This window comes from Solanum verrucosum, unplaced genomic scaffold (genome assembly GCF_900185275.1).
Source record: "Solanum verrucosum unplaced genomic scaffold, falcon-dt-bn FXZP01000222.1, whole genome shotgun sequence".
Classification (NCBI taxonomy): domain Eukaryota; kingdom Viridiplantae; phylum Streptophyta; class Magnoliopsida; order Solanales; family Solanaceae; genus Solanum; species Solanum verrucosum.
In genome coordinates this window covers 1,544,632-1,561,759 of record NW_026020027.1, presented here as the reverse complement: position 1 = coordinate 1,561,759, position 17,128 = coordinate 1,544,632, and the positions used below count along the sequence as shown (strand labels likewise).

The following is a 17,128-nucleotide window of genomic DNA, read 5'->3' as shown; positions in this document are numbered from 1 at the left end:
CAAAAGAGGTCATATTCCAGTTCAGAGTCATAAAGTCTAAACCCCTAAACCCCAAAATCTGAAACCCTAACAGCCATGGCAGCACTTCGCAGCAAGCTCCGATTCATCACCTCTCAGCATCACCACCACCTCCGCCATTACTCCGCCGCCTCCATCCTTAATCCCGATTCCAAATCTCCACTTTCCGGCAAAGACAAATCACGCGCCGCCCTAACTCTCCTCAAATCCGAAACCAACCCACAGCGGATCCTCGACATCTGCCGTGCAGCTGCCTTAACCCCTGAATCCCATCTCGATCGCATTGCATATTCCAAAGCCATTTCCAAGCTCAAAGATCTCAATCATTTCTCCGGTATACGTTCATTTCTCCAGGAATCAACGACCCGACCTGATTTGAAATCGGAGCGGTTCATTTCCCATTTCATTGTTCTTTACGGTCAGGCCGGACTGCTTGATGAGGCTAAGAGGACTTTTGAGGAGATGGAGAAAATGGGTATTCAACGTACTGAGAGAACTCTGAATGCATTGTTGTTTGCTTGTGTTTTAGCTAAGAATTATGCTGAAATGAAAAGGGTATTTGTCGAATTCCCGAAAAAGTATGGGTTTGTTCCTAATTTAGATACTTACAATGTGGTAATCAAAGGGTTCTGTGAATCAGGTTCTGCTAGTTCTGTTTATTCAATATTGGATGAAATGAAGAGGAACAATGTTAAGCCGAATGCAGAGTCTTTTGGGAATTGTATATCTGGGTTTTATAAGGAGGAGAAGTATGAAGATGTTGGGAAAATGTTGGAAATGATGAAGGGATATAAGATGGTTACGGGGATTAGTACGTATAATGTAAGGATTCAGAGCTTATGTAAGCTTAAGAAGTCCGGGGAGGCTAAGGCGTTACTTGATGGGATTTTATCAAGAGGCTTGAAGGCGAATTGTGCAACTTATGGCCATCTTATACTTGGTTTTTGCAAGGAAGGTAATTTGGAAGAGGCGAAGAGTATGTTTCAGAAGATGGTTAATAGTGGATTGAAACCTGATGCTGAATGCTATTTTACATTAGTGTATTATTTGTGTCAAAGTCGGGATTTTGAAGCTGCATTGGAGATGTATAAAAAATGTTTGGCTGATGGATGGGTTCCGAATTTTTCCACCATGAAGTCTCTTGTTGAAGGATTGGCTAGCATTTCAAAGGTTGATGAAGCACGGGAAGTCATAGCTCAAGTGAAGGAGAAGATTTCGAGAAACGTCGAGAAGTGGAATGACATTGAAGAGGCATTGCCCAAGTAGGAAGAGAAAATAAACATGGTATACTACAGTTTTCTGGTTGCAGCATGCCCATGATCGTAATAAAGTGAAAAATTCAGAGTTCCTTGGGAACTTGGTTATGTGTTTCATCAGTGCTAAGGATATCATTTTATTGCATCTTATTTACCTGGTTCTCTTTTGGAATTAGCATTCGGAGTCTTTATTCATATGTGCTTTGCTTCCAACCAAGTAACATGTCATTTGGCTTAACGTTTTTGGCGAACAAGCTGTTTTATCGCCTATTCAGTAGCATGTGATATTAATATTTACTGCTGTATTCACATTTGTTTTTAGGTAATGAATTTAATGAGGGCTTTTATACTATACCATACTGTTTCTACAGCTGAAGTAGTTAACATTAGCAGATAGCATGTCTTTGGGAATGTTATGTTCTTAATACCCTTGACAACAGCTTGTCTAAGCTTTTGATAACTAACATGATCACCTGCATTCTTAGAAATGGAAAATTTGATAGTTACAGCAGGCGCTGTGATGCTGTCTTTACCTTATTCTGTCAGCCTGTAGGAGCGCGATCCGAAAGCTCTACATTTTCTCTATTAAAGCAATTGTGCACAATAACTGCTTTTGTGCCTTTTGGTTTCTCACTATCCAACTGTTGTTGCTGTTACTGCTTGACTGTTGTGTTCTTACTTTTACTTCACCTTGCTCTATTCTGAAATGATTATAAAGTTGATATTGATGAACTGGAGATTTATAGCCAATGTAGACTCTGGCTGGTACATATTAGAGATACTGTTTTAACATGAAAGCTTTTGCATTTGTCTTGTGAGTTTACCAACTTATCTAGGTTGTGATAGTTCTATTGGGTACATATAGATGGTAACAGAGTTAAAAGTATTTTATTTGTTTCTTGGAAAAGATTTATATCAGAATTTCATAATATTGTGTTCTTGAAAGTAGATATTTTAGAATTTCAATTTTAAATGTTAGGTCAACTAAATTCTTGGAAGTCAAAACTATTTAAATGTGCCAATAATTGATACTACTAGTACAGTTTAACTTTAAACAAACTGGTTGCCTTCTAAAAGTTCAATAAAATTGGGGAAAAAATGTAGAAGAGACTTTTAGGCGCTACCCATTGGGGTTTGCTCTTCCTTCTCATGTGATATAATCAAGTTAGCTGTTGAATTATATCATGCTTTGAGCTTATTTAAAATCTTTCAACGTAAATACGAGAGAGAACTTTTTATTTCCTGATAGAACAGTTCCCTAAGAATTGAGTGCACAACAAAAACTATAACATTACTTTGACATCTCATGTGGCAAAAAGAAAAGGAAAGAAACAAATCTGGTAGAAGCAGGCAATTTAATTTTTCTGTTTTTGTTAAGGTATTCGGTATCCAATTAGAGTCTGTTCTTCCATGTAGCTCCACCCCTAAGGTGTTGTGCTCCATAGGCCGCAGTTGAACCTACAGTTGTCATGGCTACTAGCCAACTGCAACAAACCAGAATGGTATTGAGTACTACATATTTGTGAAGAAATAAAACAAAGAGGTACAGTTGTAACTCACCTGAGGTAAGTGATATATGTTTGAGTTTCCGCATTACCCAGATCCGGTTGAAGGAGAGCTGCAGCAACAAGGGCCAATTGCAGAACTGTATTTACCTGTACATGTTTCAATTTAGTTATGAACTGGAATACTAGTTTGCCTCTCTATCTCTACAAGGTAGAGGTAAAGTCTGCACACACACCACCCTCCACAGACCCCATAATCCCAGATACAATATGTTGTTTTACTTATGAACCGGGAAATATATTGCAAAATTGTTCGTGTAAAATTACAAGCTATCCTCTCAGTTATTCCTTTCCAATGTTGCCTAAAAAGAGCTTCAATGAACATGTGATATACCTTGCTTATCAAAAGAGGCTCAACTTTCTGAGGACGGGCTCCATCAAGGTTGAAGAATTCATACCAGCTTGACCACTGCAAACAATGTTTAAACCAAGTAATATGAGCAAAAACAATACTGCAGATTACTATTACAGAATCTTCGGCAGACCCAACGTCACCTTCCACTCTAAAATGCTAGCTCTTTTATATACCGCACCACCAACAAGGGCAACATCACGCAGTACAACCAGGGAAACTAGTCCAGCTTCACAGCATAAAACCAAGAAAGTAAGTTTCTGAAAACAAAGTGCAACCTTTCCTCTTCATTTGGAAAATCCACAAATAATTAGAGATCCAACTAGGTAAGCAATACATCTAAACACTTTTGGCACTCAAATGTATTTTTTAGTAGATATGTGGGCTGAAAGGCCTCAACAAGCAGTAGCATCGCATATGAATCACTGACATATCTCTTATTTATATTTCGTTCAATCGAGCCTCAAGCCAGGGAAATTGATGTCATATAAGTAGTGTACACATTTCGAGAGCAAGACAATTGATCATCAGATAAAGGAAAATACCAAGACATGCCTACAGTCTACAGACCTGTAATCTTAACTTGAACTAGTCAGTACAATTAGAGGATCAAATTTTAGATCAGAACTAGGACTTAATTATCTATCCAAAAAAAGAATGAGAAATTCTCATTCCTTAACCTTAATAATGACAAAGACAAAAGGAAAAGCTATAGGTAAGTAAGGCGCAGATTTCTATGAACATATCAGGTTTGCCAAGTACGGGTATGATTTTTTCTTGTTTTTATAAAGGTCAACTAAGATGTTTATTAGCACTAAGCATGAAATCTAATGTTTAGAATATTATATTATGATCTCAGGGTGATTTGTTACAAGCTTTTCAACAATCTTTTTTTAAAGGTGAAGGTGGGTTAGTACAAGCTTATCAACAATCTAAACTGTGCAGCATGCTAAACTTGGGAGGAAAGATAAAGAGCTGAAGGGCATGCACACAGATGACTAAAACAAAATGTAATTGATCGATCATATGAACTTCAAGCATCGGATAGGATATTCAATAAAGCAAAAAGAAAGACCAGCATTAATTTTTTGCATGGATAACTCCAAAGAAAGTGAATGATCCACAGAGGAGATACTGAAGTAGTAAAAGAGTAGATTGAGCTGTTGTTGTCACACTTACATTAGGTTCCGGTTAAAGACTCGCATGACAACTTAAGGATAAGTGTGAGATTTAGAAAGACAAATTAGTTAGAATTGGAGTGAAATCTGCCTGCACATAGTAAATAGTTTCAGAGAATTCATGCAGCCGATTCTGTTTTTTATTGGAAGGCAGTCAGTGATGGAGAACTAAAAATCACTCTTTAGTAACCTGGAAAAGAGTCTATGCAGGTAAATCCAAATGGGATATGAACTTACGATGAAGAAGACCCTTGTCTACCATTGCCAGAGCAACAAATGCAATAAGAACCTGTAGGTATAAAAGGTATAGTGATAAGAAGGCCAAGAAATAAGTATCTGAAGTCCCAAGATAAGCAACATTTTATCCACAAAAGAAGCAAATGAAAAGAGAGAAACAAGAAAGAAACAGGAATGAACGAAAAACAAATTCAGTGAAACAATGAAGAGAACATGAATGAATCACAAATCAGAATTTTGGTCACTGGTTAGGTCAATGAACCGGATAGGAGAGCAGTTTAAATAGTTACCTTGTCAGCAAGAGGATCAAGGTAAGAACCAACAACAGAATTTATCCCCATCCTCCTTGCCATGTATCCATCTAGCTACAAGGCATAGAATGAAACTAAATTAGAAAGCTGAGCTTAATTCCTTTTCAAGGAGAAGTAGAATGGGGCCACACACCCAATCAGTTGCCCCAGAAACAGCTAGCCCAACAAATGCAGGAAGATACATATCATGTATAATCATCCTGCAATATTTACACAGCAATGGGAATTAAAGGAGTATATGTTTAATTTGTAGCTTAACTACAGCAGAATGATAACATTGTGTCAATTTGCAGTCTAAACGTTTTGTGGCCTTCACATACAGATTTTACCATGCAAGCTATGCTTATGGCATAGAAGCACAACCACATTCAAGATAACAAAGCTGATCATATCCAAAGAATCCACAAAATCTAATTAATGATGAGTAAACATAATGTTTGACCAAGGAAGATAATTAGTCTCCAACTACACCTCAATCCTAAGCACAGCCAGATTCAAGAAAACCAAGGTGATCATGTTCATGGCATTCACATGATCCAAATTATGATAAACAAACACAATGATTACAACAACAACAACTCGGTCCCAAACAAAAAATAATGCTTAGCGAAGGAAAATGCCAAACTCAATTATTGCTTGTCCTTGTACTAGTTCTTGAATACTTTCAGAGTTCAAATGCTAAGGCATACAGCAAAGTGCATAAAATATTTGTTGTCTTTTACTTTCTCATGTCTCTTTCAAGTTTCTTCTTCTACAAGTTCAATTACAGTGCTAAAATTAACTGAATTAAACACCCACAATTGTCTGAATCATGAAATATAAATGTCGAGAAATGAAGTTCTTCTGCATTCTGCAATAAAGAATTACTCATACTGCGATGATGAAAGTAAATGCCCACGAGGTTATTAAAGCACCATAGGCTCACTTTGTCTTTCTACAGTACAGGTGTATCTTGTATGGTGCAAAATGTTTTAGAGAAATGTTTTCCTTGATGAAACCATTTTCTAGTATCTGGTTATGGTAAATTTCCACCAAGAACAGAAAATAACTTCAGTCACTTATGGCCAGAAGTCATTTTACTTCAAAAATATCAGTTCTTTAACTCCATATCCAACATTTATTAAAAGTTGTTGTCAATTTTTAATAATATAAAACATCACCAAAATACTATCATTATACACACTATAGTTTTCCTTGTATAATTAGCACACACTCCAGTTCAATTTCAATTTGTTTGTCTTATTTCAAAGAGAATGTTTTTTTACTTGTTGGCAACTCTTAAATTCCAACTTTCCACGTGATATGTTTAACCACAAGATTAAAAGGCATTTTGATACATTTTACATATTTTAGTTTGATGACAAGAGGTCTTTTTTTTTACTTTCTTAAACTCTATGTTAAGTCAAAACTAGACAAACAAATTAAACCATTTATACAAGCCGTCACTGGCAAATGAGCCTGATATTTCAATGTAAAGCAGTTTCCACTTTCCTCCATACAAAAATGTAGGTTGAATAAACTATTGCAACCAATTCTCAGGTAAGCAAAAAGGGAAAGAGAGAGCAAAAATTTACCATGTGAGAAATGGACCGGATATCATTCTACTCAAGGATATCAAGTTGGGCAAATTGAGGAAACTATCCCTAACTTCAACAGCCAGCTGAGACTCTTTCCATTCCTTTTCATTTCTCTCAATTTGCAATCTCTGTGTCGATTGGAAGCATAACTTGTACGGAAATTGTAATCTAAGAGAACTCACTCTAGGAAAAACGAGAAGGAAATCGGATTGAAGATGTAGAGAAGTTGCAGACTGAGAAAGCTTACAGGGAGGTGAAGAAAGGAATAGGGGACAAAAATTAGCGGCGGCAGCGAACGGAGCGAGGAAGTGGCGGCGCCGGCGGTCAAAGTTAAGTAACGGCGTCAATGGTATCGTTGACGATGAAGAAGACGAAAATTGTTGGGTAAAGAAAATTGTAGAAGAAGTGAGATAGTTCGAATTGAGCTTACGATTTCGAGAAACTAGGGTTCCGATTGATCTGAAAATCGCCATTGATGTAGCAGCATTTTCATGCACATCGAGATGGAGTAAGGTTTTTTTGCGAGGGTTTAGCAGAGCGGTCCGACGAGGTAAACAAACTTGACACGTGTTATCGAGCTTGAATTATTAATTTCATTCTCCAATTTTTTATTTTCTAAAAAATATTATTTTATTTGATTATTTGAATTTGAATACACATATGATTTTTCAATACTCCCTAAGTTTAGAGATGTTTTTAACACTTATTTCGATTTTTTATTAGGAGTCTTATGTTCCTACAAAAGTTTGAGATTACAAGTTATGTCATGTGGCAGATCGAAAGTCGTTTAATTAGCTAAGTAGAGAGTGTTTTTAAGGCTGACAATAACTAATAATTTATATCAATTTCAAAAGTATTTTCAATACAAACCAAAAACGCACACATCACCTTTTTACACTACCTAATGAAGTATACTAGCTAAAATTAATGAGACAAATAATTGAATCTTAATTACATTAATCAATCACCTTGCAAAAAGTTAGTTAAGACAAAAGAGGCCTTAAATTCCATATAGTCCATATATTAGTACATAAATATCGGATTAAATTTTCTATTCCATTATGTCCAAATGACACGAGTCTTAACATCAATCAATCTACATCTAATTCTTTGAAATTTTCAATTAAAATACAAAATTGTAGTCTATTGTTTTTTTTTTTTTCAATCTTAAATTTTTTATAGAAGTATCCCTTTTTTTTCCATTGAAGTTGAATCAAATTCTTCACCTTCCCCTCTACATTACCTACTTGGATAATGTTGGATCAAATTTAGTTGGTTTTTTATTGCAAGACATAAAGGGATTGTCTTGCTAAAACCAAATAAGAGGGAATAGGAAAGAATTTGATCTTCTTTTTTTGTTTGTTGTTGTTGTTGAAGAAGCTACAAAAAAAAATATGAGGAAAACTCATTTGAAATCCTCTAGGAGTTCTGTATATGAGACAAGAACAACTAGTAAATATGATGATTCTAAGGGATTGGCTACCATGCTTAGAAGTGCTACTATGCATCCAGGTTGAGATATCTCGATAAGTGAATCTAAGATTTAAATTTAATGATATATTTGAATTTATGGATTTGAAATATAATATTTGTTGAAACTTTGGTAATTTTATCTCACAAGTATTTTTATTTATCTGTTGAATATACTGGGGTTAGCTGAGAATACACGATGATCTAGATCCTTTATATTGAGATTTAGTTTTAAAATATTGGAGACATTGATCTCTTTAACATGCCTTTTTGGTCATGTCTTGCATTGAACTCTAAATGCATCGGACAATATGTGAAACTGTGGTGATAGAAATCGTCTTGAAGGACCTATAATCTCTTGGAATCCATGAAATACTAACGAGAAATAGGATGTGATCGAAGAAACAAGATCTATATTGGCGATATCATATAACTAAGATTAATTTTTTTTAGTCATTTAGTATGTTTACTCTAGGTACAATGATTTCTTGGAGTCTTGTAGTAAAACTTACTTAAATGAAACAATACGGACAATGAGGATTAGTGTAGCTGACCCTAACTTGCTTGGAATTAAGGCGTATGTTGTTGTAACAGTAGTATTCTAGCCTTCATTGAGAAGTTGTTTGATTCTTAAACTTGTTCAGTAAATGTGTTGTAATTCAATTTCTGAGCAGGGGTCGGCAAGCAGAATATGATGGCTGAAGATATACTTAGATATGGAAATGTAAACATTTCAGCAGAAGTATTCACATTCCGCGAGTTAGCTCATGCGACAGACAACTTCAATCCTGAGTTTCTAGTTGGTGAAGGAGGATTTGGGAGGGTCTATAAGGGACACCTCAAAAGAACTGACCAAGTATGTCCTTATTTTTGTGTTAATCGTCAAAAACACATCTGAACTATTGCATTTTCGTGAGCTTCATACCCCAACTATCAATTGTTCCTTTTTCCTCTATGAACAAAAAGAAAACAGTTGATAGTTGGGGTGTGAAACTCGCAAAAAAGTGAGAGTTCAGATGTATTTTTTACCATGATTTCTTCTTTTATTGTGGTTATTAACTACTAGTAATAGAACACCTTTTTTCAGTTTGTTCATCAAATGAGTTTTTTGTCTCCAGGTTGTTGCTGTCAAACAACTTGACAGGAATGGGGTTCAAGGAAACAGAGAATTTCTTGCAGAAGTCTTGAATCTAAGTCTCATTAATCATCCGAATCTTGTCAATTTGATAGGATATTGTGCTGATGGCAACCAGAGAATTCTCGTCTACGAATTCATGCAGAATGGATCTTTAGAAGATCATCTTCTTGGTATGAACAGCTTAATTCGTATTGTTCTTACTCCATTGAGCTGAACTTAAAGAGTGTACTAGTAAAGTGCTCTATGAACACTTTGGTATTTTGTATAATACTTACTAATTCATATGCTAACTCAGATTTTCCATCAAATAAGAAGCCATTGGATTGGCATACCAGAATGAAGATAGCTAAAGGCGCAGCGCAAGGGCTAGAATACTTGCATGATATTGCCAATCCTCCCATAATCTATCGCGATTTCAAAGCATCCAACATATTATTAGATGAGTGTCTTATTCCTAAGCTCTCAGATTTTGGGCTTGCTAAGTTAGGTCCAGCGGAAGGCGAGGATCATGTTTCTACAAGGGTTATGGGGACCTATGGATACTGTGCACCAGAGTATGCTATGACAGAACAGTTGACATCAAGATCTGATGTATATAGTTTTGGAGTTGTTCTGTTGGAACTTATTTCAGGGAGAAGAGCTATTGATAATACAAGACCACCAGAAGAGCAAAACTTGATTTCTTGGGTTAGTTAATGAAGTTGCTACCTCTTTCATATTTAATATTTTGTCATCTTTATAGTTAGTTTCCCATACATAAAATGAGGCAATACCCTTTTTTTCAGGCCAAACCACTTTTTAAAGATAAGAACATGCTCACTGAAATGGCTGATCCGTTGCTCGGAGGAAATTACCCTGTATTGGAACTTCATCAAGCTCTTGCTATTGCAAATATGTGTATCCAAGACGAAGCCTACACGAGACCTTTGATTAGTGATGTTGTTACAGCTCTTGAGTACTTAGCCATGCCAAGAGATGATGAAGTCACAATTAGCAAGACAGAAGTAGAGTATAGTGCTGATGAGTTGTGTCTAAAGGACTTAACAACAGAAACTAATTGTGTGTCATAAGATGAAGTAACTCTTTTTTGTCCTGATTTTACCATTTTTCTCTCCAGCCAAGAAAGGCAGAAAAAAAGATGGCCTTTTTAGGTTATTGCTGATTGTAGACTTCTCTACTTTTTGATGTTTGAGATATACAAAAGATTTTGAGTTTTGATAAGAAAATCAGAAAACAAAGAGTAGAATCTAAAGAAAACTGATGGATCAAAGATCTATTAGTCTTATTTCATCCTCGTATCTGTTAGGACCGACCTCATGATTCCAGTAGCTACAGAGGCAATCCAGAATCTAGAGTCGGTTAGTTCAGAATGAGTGTGATCTTATTATATGTATGCATACATACTTACACAGTTTGAGCAGATAGTACAGGTTTAGTTAAAGCCATAGAACTTGTCCTAAATCCGTCTCTGAGTCACTGAACCGGATGATTTCCTTCTCTATAGAACACATTGCAGGTAGGCATTCATTGATTCTTCTCTTCTTTTTCCATTTCATCGTAGAGGATACAAAACTATGCCAACAACAGCAACCACTGGAATCCATTTTCATATAGCTATTAGTCTTCTGAGATTCAATAAAAGCCCAGTTACATTCTATTTCAAGTGTTCTGAAATACTCAATCTCTTTCCTCAGAAGTGATCCTATGCTTCCCCTTGTGCCAACCTCCACCAGATCACTTGTATTCATTTCATTTAGTGATGCTGCTAGCTTTGGTTCATGAAAATAAAGATGTTAGTTTAGGTGGTGTTGGGATCATATTGTTTTCACTTTAAGGAACATTATAGACATGCTTTAGTTAAAAGCTAAAGCTCTTGCATAGTTATGTCCAAAAAACAAGTACTTGTCAAGAAGATGATTTGGGGTAAACCTAATGTGTTGTGTTTTTGCTCCTTTGGCACTCAGTAAATTTGCATTCTTTACCTAATCTTTTTACAACAACCCAGTATAATTCCATAAGTAGAGGTCTAGAGAGGGTTGGGCGTACGCACACCTAGTGTAATCCCATCGGGTAGAGAGGTTGTTTCTGAATGACAATAATAAAAACAGCATACCTAGTGTAATCCCATGAGTAAGGTCTGAAAAGGGTAGAGTGTCTCACCCCTACCTTAGGAGATAGAGAGAATGTTTCCAATTAGACCCTCGGTTTTGAAAAAGAAATGACGGAAGTGAAGAAGGCATAGTAACATACAATAGAAAACATAACAAACTAATCTGAAAAAAAGAGCAGTAACTACAACAAATAATACAATAATAATTGAAATATAAAAAACAATAGATAGTGACAAAAATCAAAAGACCCTCGGCTCAATAAAAATATTATTCAAACCAGGTTTGAAAAATACTAAGGTAGAGAAGTAGTCGATAATTTGAATATAGAGCCAGTTTTGCTTAACTGATTACAAGTAGCCAATATGTATTGTTTCATAACCAACATATAATATAGAAGTAATAAGTGGCATAAGCAATGACAACAAACGCTTCAATCTCAAGCAAGTTGGAATCGATTATATAAATCTTCATTGTCAATATCGTTCCATTAAAAAACCCCATTTCAGTTTTCAGTATTCTTCATCAGAACTCCAGGGTCTTTGCAGCTAAATCAAATACTTGCTCCAGCTCCTGTTTTACTTTATTACCAGCAAAAATAAAATTAACAGCATTCCTAGCCAGCTGGAACATCTCTCTCTTTTGTATACCTTTATAATGTAAAAAACGAAAGTTAGTGAGACCATAATCTAAAACCAAACTACGCATGTTTGCATAAAGTAATACGTACCAAAACTAGAAGAGGCAAGACTATACTCGCCAGATACGCTGGTAGAGAATACCCCCGAGTCATCAGTGCAGAGGACAATTGGATGTCCACTATTATATAAATCCGCTGCAAGTCAAAGCTAAGGTTATGCACTCACTTCAAAGTAGTTACGGTTCATAAGAAATGCCTTTGTCAAAGATCATGAGTAACAACAGTACAAAGCACAATCTAGAGAGGATCAGAAACCTCACCAAAATGATGAATATCCAAAGAAGATATTGTTTCGGTCCTGATGTTGGAAGTCAAGCAAATTTCAACCTACAATGACAGAAAACAAAATGTGACAAAACTCAAAGGATCAGTAGGCCAACAGAACTTCGATCCATCATCAAAACATGGCAAGGCATAAAAAAGATTCTGCATCTTATCCATGATGGTGGTATCAGTGTTATCAAAAGCGAAAAGCACACATAAGCTCTAAGCTTTGTTGGGGCATCAAGCTTCAAATAAAGCAAGGGGATTAATGAAAAAAAGTGCATAGGAAGAAAAAAATTACAAATATATATGTTTAGTCCAAGTCTAATAATCATAAGCATAAATAACAAATATATGGACAAAGAATCTGGAAAAAAAAATACAATAAAGTGAAATATCAATTGTTTGGTATCTCCTCTTCAGGAGAGGCTCATTGGCAACGAAAAGTATGTACTAGAGTGATGATGACACTAAAGCACACATTCACTCAACATGTTTTGCGCTTCGCTTCAAGGCGTAAGTGCACTTTAAGCATGCCTTTGACAACACTAGGTGGTATTCTAGATGGAAATATCTAGCAGCTTTCTTTACCCAGCAAATACGTGGGGGTATCAAGGAAAAGGAGAAATCTGACCTTGCATACAGGCCATTCTAGGGGTAGGAAATTTGGTAAAGTATTTGCTCAATCATTAATATGTGTGATTGCATTGTATCAAAAATGGATATCCTAGAAATCTGGAAATACACATGCGAAATTTCTCACCGGTATTTTTAAGGATTTTAGCTTTGCCCATTCTTCTTCTCCAAAGCAACAAGCATGGCCAATTCTTGCGGGAAGAAAATCTAGCATTGCATGGATTTCCACCTGATTGGGTACCTAATAGCACTAAGTACCAAATACACCAATCAGAGAGATTACGGTGTGACACTGATAAAAGCTGGACAAACTAGTGAAGCCAGATGCACCTCGCCACAGTGAAGGGTAATCAGAAGTCCTTGCTCTTTAGCAAACTCCAAAGCAGGAAGAAAGGTTAGCCTACAAGAGAAAAAGTATCAAAAAAATTCAAACCTTATTTTATTAGTCTATCGACAATGCAAGACAAGAATAATATGCAATAGAAAACTTTTTACACGCAAAATAGTACCATTCACCAATTATAGGATTGCCAGAAAGGTCGATACCCACAACTCCCAAATGTCTCATTTCCAGAGCAAGCTTAACCTTCACCAACCACAAAAAAGTTATCAAGCCTTGGACTTTAAACTAAATATCAACTTTTAGCCTCTTTGTGCATCAGATTCAGAAACATACAGTTTCCATTGCAGCTTCTGTGGTTTCACGACGATCAATACTGAGTAGAAGTCTGACATATATTTTCTTTTTTCCTGTTCCATTGCTTGCACATTCATTGTTCCGAGCATAAATAGCGGCACTAGCAGGACAATCAAAATTAGGTTCACTAAAAATATCAACTTCGACGGTACTAACAGCCCTTAAACCCTCCAAAACTGCTTCCATGTATGACTTCTTGTTCATCCCTTTGGAGACATTTTTCTGCATTCAGAAAAGACATGTCAAAAATAAGATCTTTACTTATCATGATTGTCTCTTATGAATGAGCTAGAACAGTACTTATGTGAAGGATCCTTTTGCAGTTCTGAACTAGTCGATGAAACTGCTTCACAATACCATCAGGCACGAGGAGGATGGAAAAGGGAGATAAACATAAAGCACACTAATAATATGTACAAAACCCCACTCTTACATTACAACATTACAAAGTACGCTTTTATAGGTGTGAAGAGACCTTCTAGACTCACACCTAATATATGTTTAACACGCAAATCATGAACTTAGCCACAATAACAGAATACATGAGATCAAATGTGTAAAGATGCATTTGCATATTGTTAGAGTGAGTTAGAGTCCCACATTGGTTGGAGAATGGAATGATGGTATGCTTATATGGACTTGGGAAATCTTGAGTTAACCCCATGTGCCACATCTTTATTTCCTGTTTTTATACCCTTTCACCAAATAACTATATCGAAAAACTAGTGTATAGTTAAATGAAGCTAACATCAAAAACACAATGTCAAGTATCTGGTTCACTTAATTCAACCAGCTATGCTTGCTAAATTCGATTCTAAATGCCAAGTCCACTCCAGCTGACAGTTGACTTGTTACAATTCTCTCAATTTATATCCATTGTAACAACAAGCAGCACAATAATGCTCTAAATTAGGAGCCTACTGATCAAGCTGATGATAAAGTTCAAGTACCTTTGGAGTTGTCCTTAGCTCCAAGTATACAACATTTTCAGCAGCAAAATCTTCAATTACCTATTTTTCATGGTAATAACAAAAAGAATCAAATAATTGCAACATACATTGCATGATATGAAGTTTGGACTACTGCACTAATAGAGTACCTCTTTAGTAATTCTGGTTACAGTTTCATGGTCAGTTGTAAGAATGTGAATCAAATCAAACATTTTGAAGACTTCAGTAAGGGAGCGATCATCTGAATCACAAAGAGGTAAGCTCAAGGCAAGTTTCAAGATACTAAAAAAAAGGAGCTTGACATATTATTGGGAAAAGTACAAGAAGAAAATTGGCTTACGTTTTAAGATAACACGTTCCACATCAGGAAAATGTACAAGCCCCCTGTTACCCAAATCTCTAGCAAGTTCCCTGCAAAATAAAGATTGAATCCACATAAATTTTTGGAAAATACGACTAAAGCAAGAAAAAATGCCCACTCAATGGAATGACAAGAAAAAACAAGGTAATTGACTGAAAATTGAAGTTCTTTTTTATTTTTCAAAGGAATTTTTTTTTTGATCATTAAGAAGATTGTGTTTATATGTTCCAGCAGGAGAAAATAAACAAAATGGTCAGTATAGGGTTGATTTAATCATTAAAGTTGGACCGAAGAAGTATTGGAGAGAGGTGATACGACAAGGTATGATGTTGTTTCAACTTTCAGCTTACCAAGGACATGACCTTAGATAGGAGATTGTGAAGGGCACGGATTAGGGTAGAAGGTTAGTGGATAGGAGTGCCTTGTCTTGTTGTTCGTACTTACTACTAGCCCTAGTAATACTCTTATAGTTTCTTGTCCTTTGATTTTAATTACTATATGTTGTTTCTTATATTTCAACTATCATATTATTTTGTTGTAGTACTATCATGTTACTATTTTTTTATTCTGAGCTAGGGATAAGGCCTGCATACACTCTATCCTCTCAGACCTCACTTTGTAGGACTATATTGGGTATGTCTGACTTCTTTTTTTGGATAACCGTGGTGTCCGAGTCAGCTTACTGACACCTCGCAAGAGTCCAATAAGTTCTCCAGGTAAAAAAAAACCTTTTCCATATTATCCAACCAACACTTTTGACACTCAAGGATCCAATGACTCAACATGATGGCAAAGGTCAACCATTTGGACAAACAAGTGTAAACTAAACTCAAACCATTAAAAGGCGGAGAGGATTGTCCAAGGCATATAAATAAACCAAATCAACCCCATCACTTAGCCAATGTGGGAAACTCAATCCACAACTATAAAAATGGGGGCAACAAGAATAACACCCAAAAATCTGTTTTTTGTTTTTTTGTTTTTTCATGGAATCAAGCAAGAAGTCAACAGATAGGAATATGTAGTTAAAACTTTTCAACATACAGAAGTATTTGAAGAAAGAGAGAACATACATCAAAGTGGAGTCTCTGATGGAGCCATTAAGGTGGGCATGTAGTTCAACTTTTGGCATTGACACCCACCAATCCATCTTGAGAAAAAATGGAGGAATTTACAAGATTTGCACTTGGGGTTTAGGGCTGCCTGCACAAAAACAAAAAAACAAAAAAGAGTCTTGCAGATAAATACAAAGTGATGAAGACAATAGATATAAGAAGAAAAAAAACAAAGATAACAAAATCAACCATAAGTCATAACCATAATTCAACCTCAAATTTGACTTATTGGTTACCAATTAATCATTGGAAATGAATTAAATCTTTTTAATAATTAACACCTCGATGGTTGTTACTTGTTACCAGTTTGTATTGTATTTTTAGTTTAGATAAGTTGTTTGTTTTTATTGTTATTTCAATTTCGAAAAAACGTAATAATTGATTTTGTGTGATTATACTTTACGTTAATTTTTTTTTATCATTTTATCTAAATTTATTATTTAATAATTATGTTTCACTTTTATCCTACATTTTCATAGTAACTCTATCACATACCGATAAGTTCAGTAAAAATATATATAAAAAAAAATGGTTGGTTCTTTTCAAATTATCTTTCTTCTCCTCAAAAATCTCTCCGTATAAAAGTTCATTTCAATTGTGAATCTTCCTTTTTAGCTAACTTGAATTTCACATTAATTTTGTATATTGATTTTGCACGTCTTTTTTCCTTAAAAAATATATATACACAGTAAATATTATGTATATAAATTTGGTTATATATATATCAAAATACTTTGAATTAGGATGATATTATTTTTGATAGATACATCAATAACTTATAATTAATCACCTATAAAATAAACTTTATGTATACGATAACATTTAGAAACGCAATAAATTTTTTATATACATATTGAAGTTACCCTATCATGCTATCACAATCAATTGGTTCGAATCAAATCTATACACCAATGATCCAACTTTTCCTATTCCAAAGGAGTGCAAAAAGACACAATTAAAATTCATATGTATATAAATTAAATTAAGAATTGAAATAATAAATTCCAAATAAAACTATTTTTAAAAAAATTCCTAAAAAATATTACATTCCTTATAGGGGTAACTGCCCAAAAATAAAATAACTCAATTGCCTGCAACTTCTATAACTCTCTTTGGAAAATCAATTTTCTTTGTTTTTTTGAGACTCTCAGGTACACTTCCATCAATTGCCTAATTGTTTTTATATATGCTTCAA

The 17,128-nt window shown here is 35.1% G+C and overlaps 4 protein-coding genes across 4 annotated transcripts; 2 read left to right on the top strand and 2 right to left on the bottom strand.

The window, feature by feature from the left end:
- Nucleotides 1–40: 40 nt before the first annotated feature.
- On the top strand, nt 41–1,810 carry LOC125821281 (pentatricopeptide repeat-containing protein At1g61870, mitochondrial). Its single transcript, XM_049500698.1, has one exon. It carries the CDS (start codon nt 76–78, stop codon nt 1,282–1,284), a length of 1,209 nt encoding a protein of 402 aa, XP_049356655.1. The 5' UTR covers nt 41–75; the 3' UTR covers nt 1,285–1,810.
- A 680-nt stretch (nt 1,811–2,490) lies between these two features.
- LOC125821294 (cardiolipin synthase (CMP-forming), mitochondrial) lies at nt 2,491–7,054 on the bottom strand. The gene is made up of 8 exons (XM_049500710.1): nt 6,492–7,054; nt 5,051–5,117; nt 4,897–4,971; nt 4,607–4,658; nt 3,335–3,420; nt 3,174–3,248; nt 2,835–2,929; nt 2,491–2,758 (listed from the first exon to the last, which is right to left on the bottom strand). The coding sequence occupies exons 1-8, from the start codon at nt 6,965–6,967 to the stop codon at nt 2,668–2,670; spliced, it is 1,017 nt and encodes a 338-aa protein (XP_049356667.1). The 5' UTR covers nt 6,968–7,054; the 3' UTR covers nt 2,491–2,667.
- Nucleotides 7,055–7,675: 621 nt separating this feature from the next.
- Nucleotides 7,676–10,176, top strand: LOC125821285 (probable serine/threonine-protein kinase PBL23). The gene is made up of 5 exons (XM_049500702.1): nt 7,676–8,006; nt 8,639–8,820; nt 9,083–9,272; nt 9,398–9,789; nt 9,888–10,176. Exons 1-5 carry the CDS (start codon nt 7,889–7,891, stop codon nt 10,170–10,172), a joined length of 1,167 nt encoding a protein of 388 aa, XP_049356659.1. The 5' UTR covers nt 7,676–7,888; the 3' UTR covers nt 10,173–10,176.
- A 1,420-nt stretch (nt 10,177–11,596) lies between these two features.
- LOC125821287 (N6-mAMP deaminase) lies at nt 11,597–16,041 on the bottom strand. Its single transcript, XM_049500704.1, has 11 exons — nt 15,892–16,041; nt 14,798–14,868; nt 14,607–14,698; nt 14,458–14,517; nt 13,487–13,729; nt 13,320–13,396; nt 13,141–13,210; nt 12,938–13,051; nt 12,171–12,237; nt 11,941–12,045; nt 11,597–11,860 (listed from the first exon to the last, which is right to left on the bottom strand). The coding sequence occupies exons 1-11, from the start codon at nt 15,966–15,968 to the stop codon at nt 11,736–11,738; spliced, it is 1,101 nt and encodes a 366-aa protein (XP_049356661.1). The 5' UTR covers nt 15,969–16,041; the 3' UTR covers nt 11,597–11,735.
- Between the last annotated feature and the right edge of the window lie 1,087 nt (nt 16,042–17,128).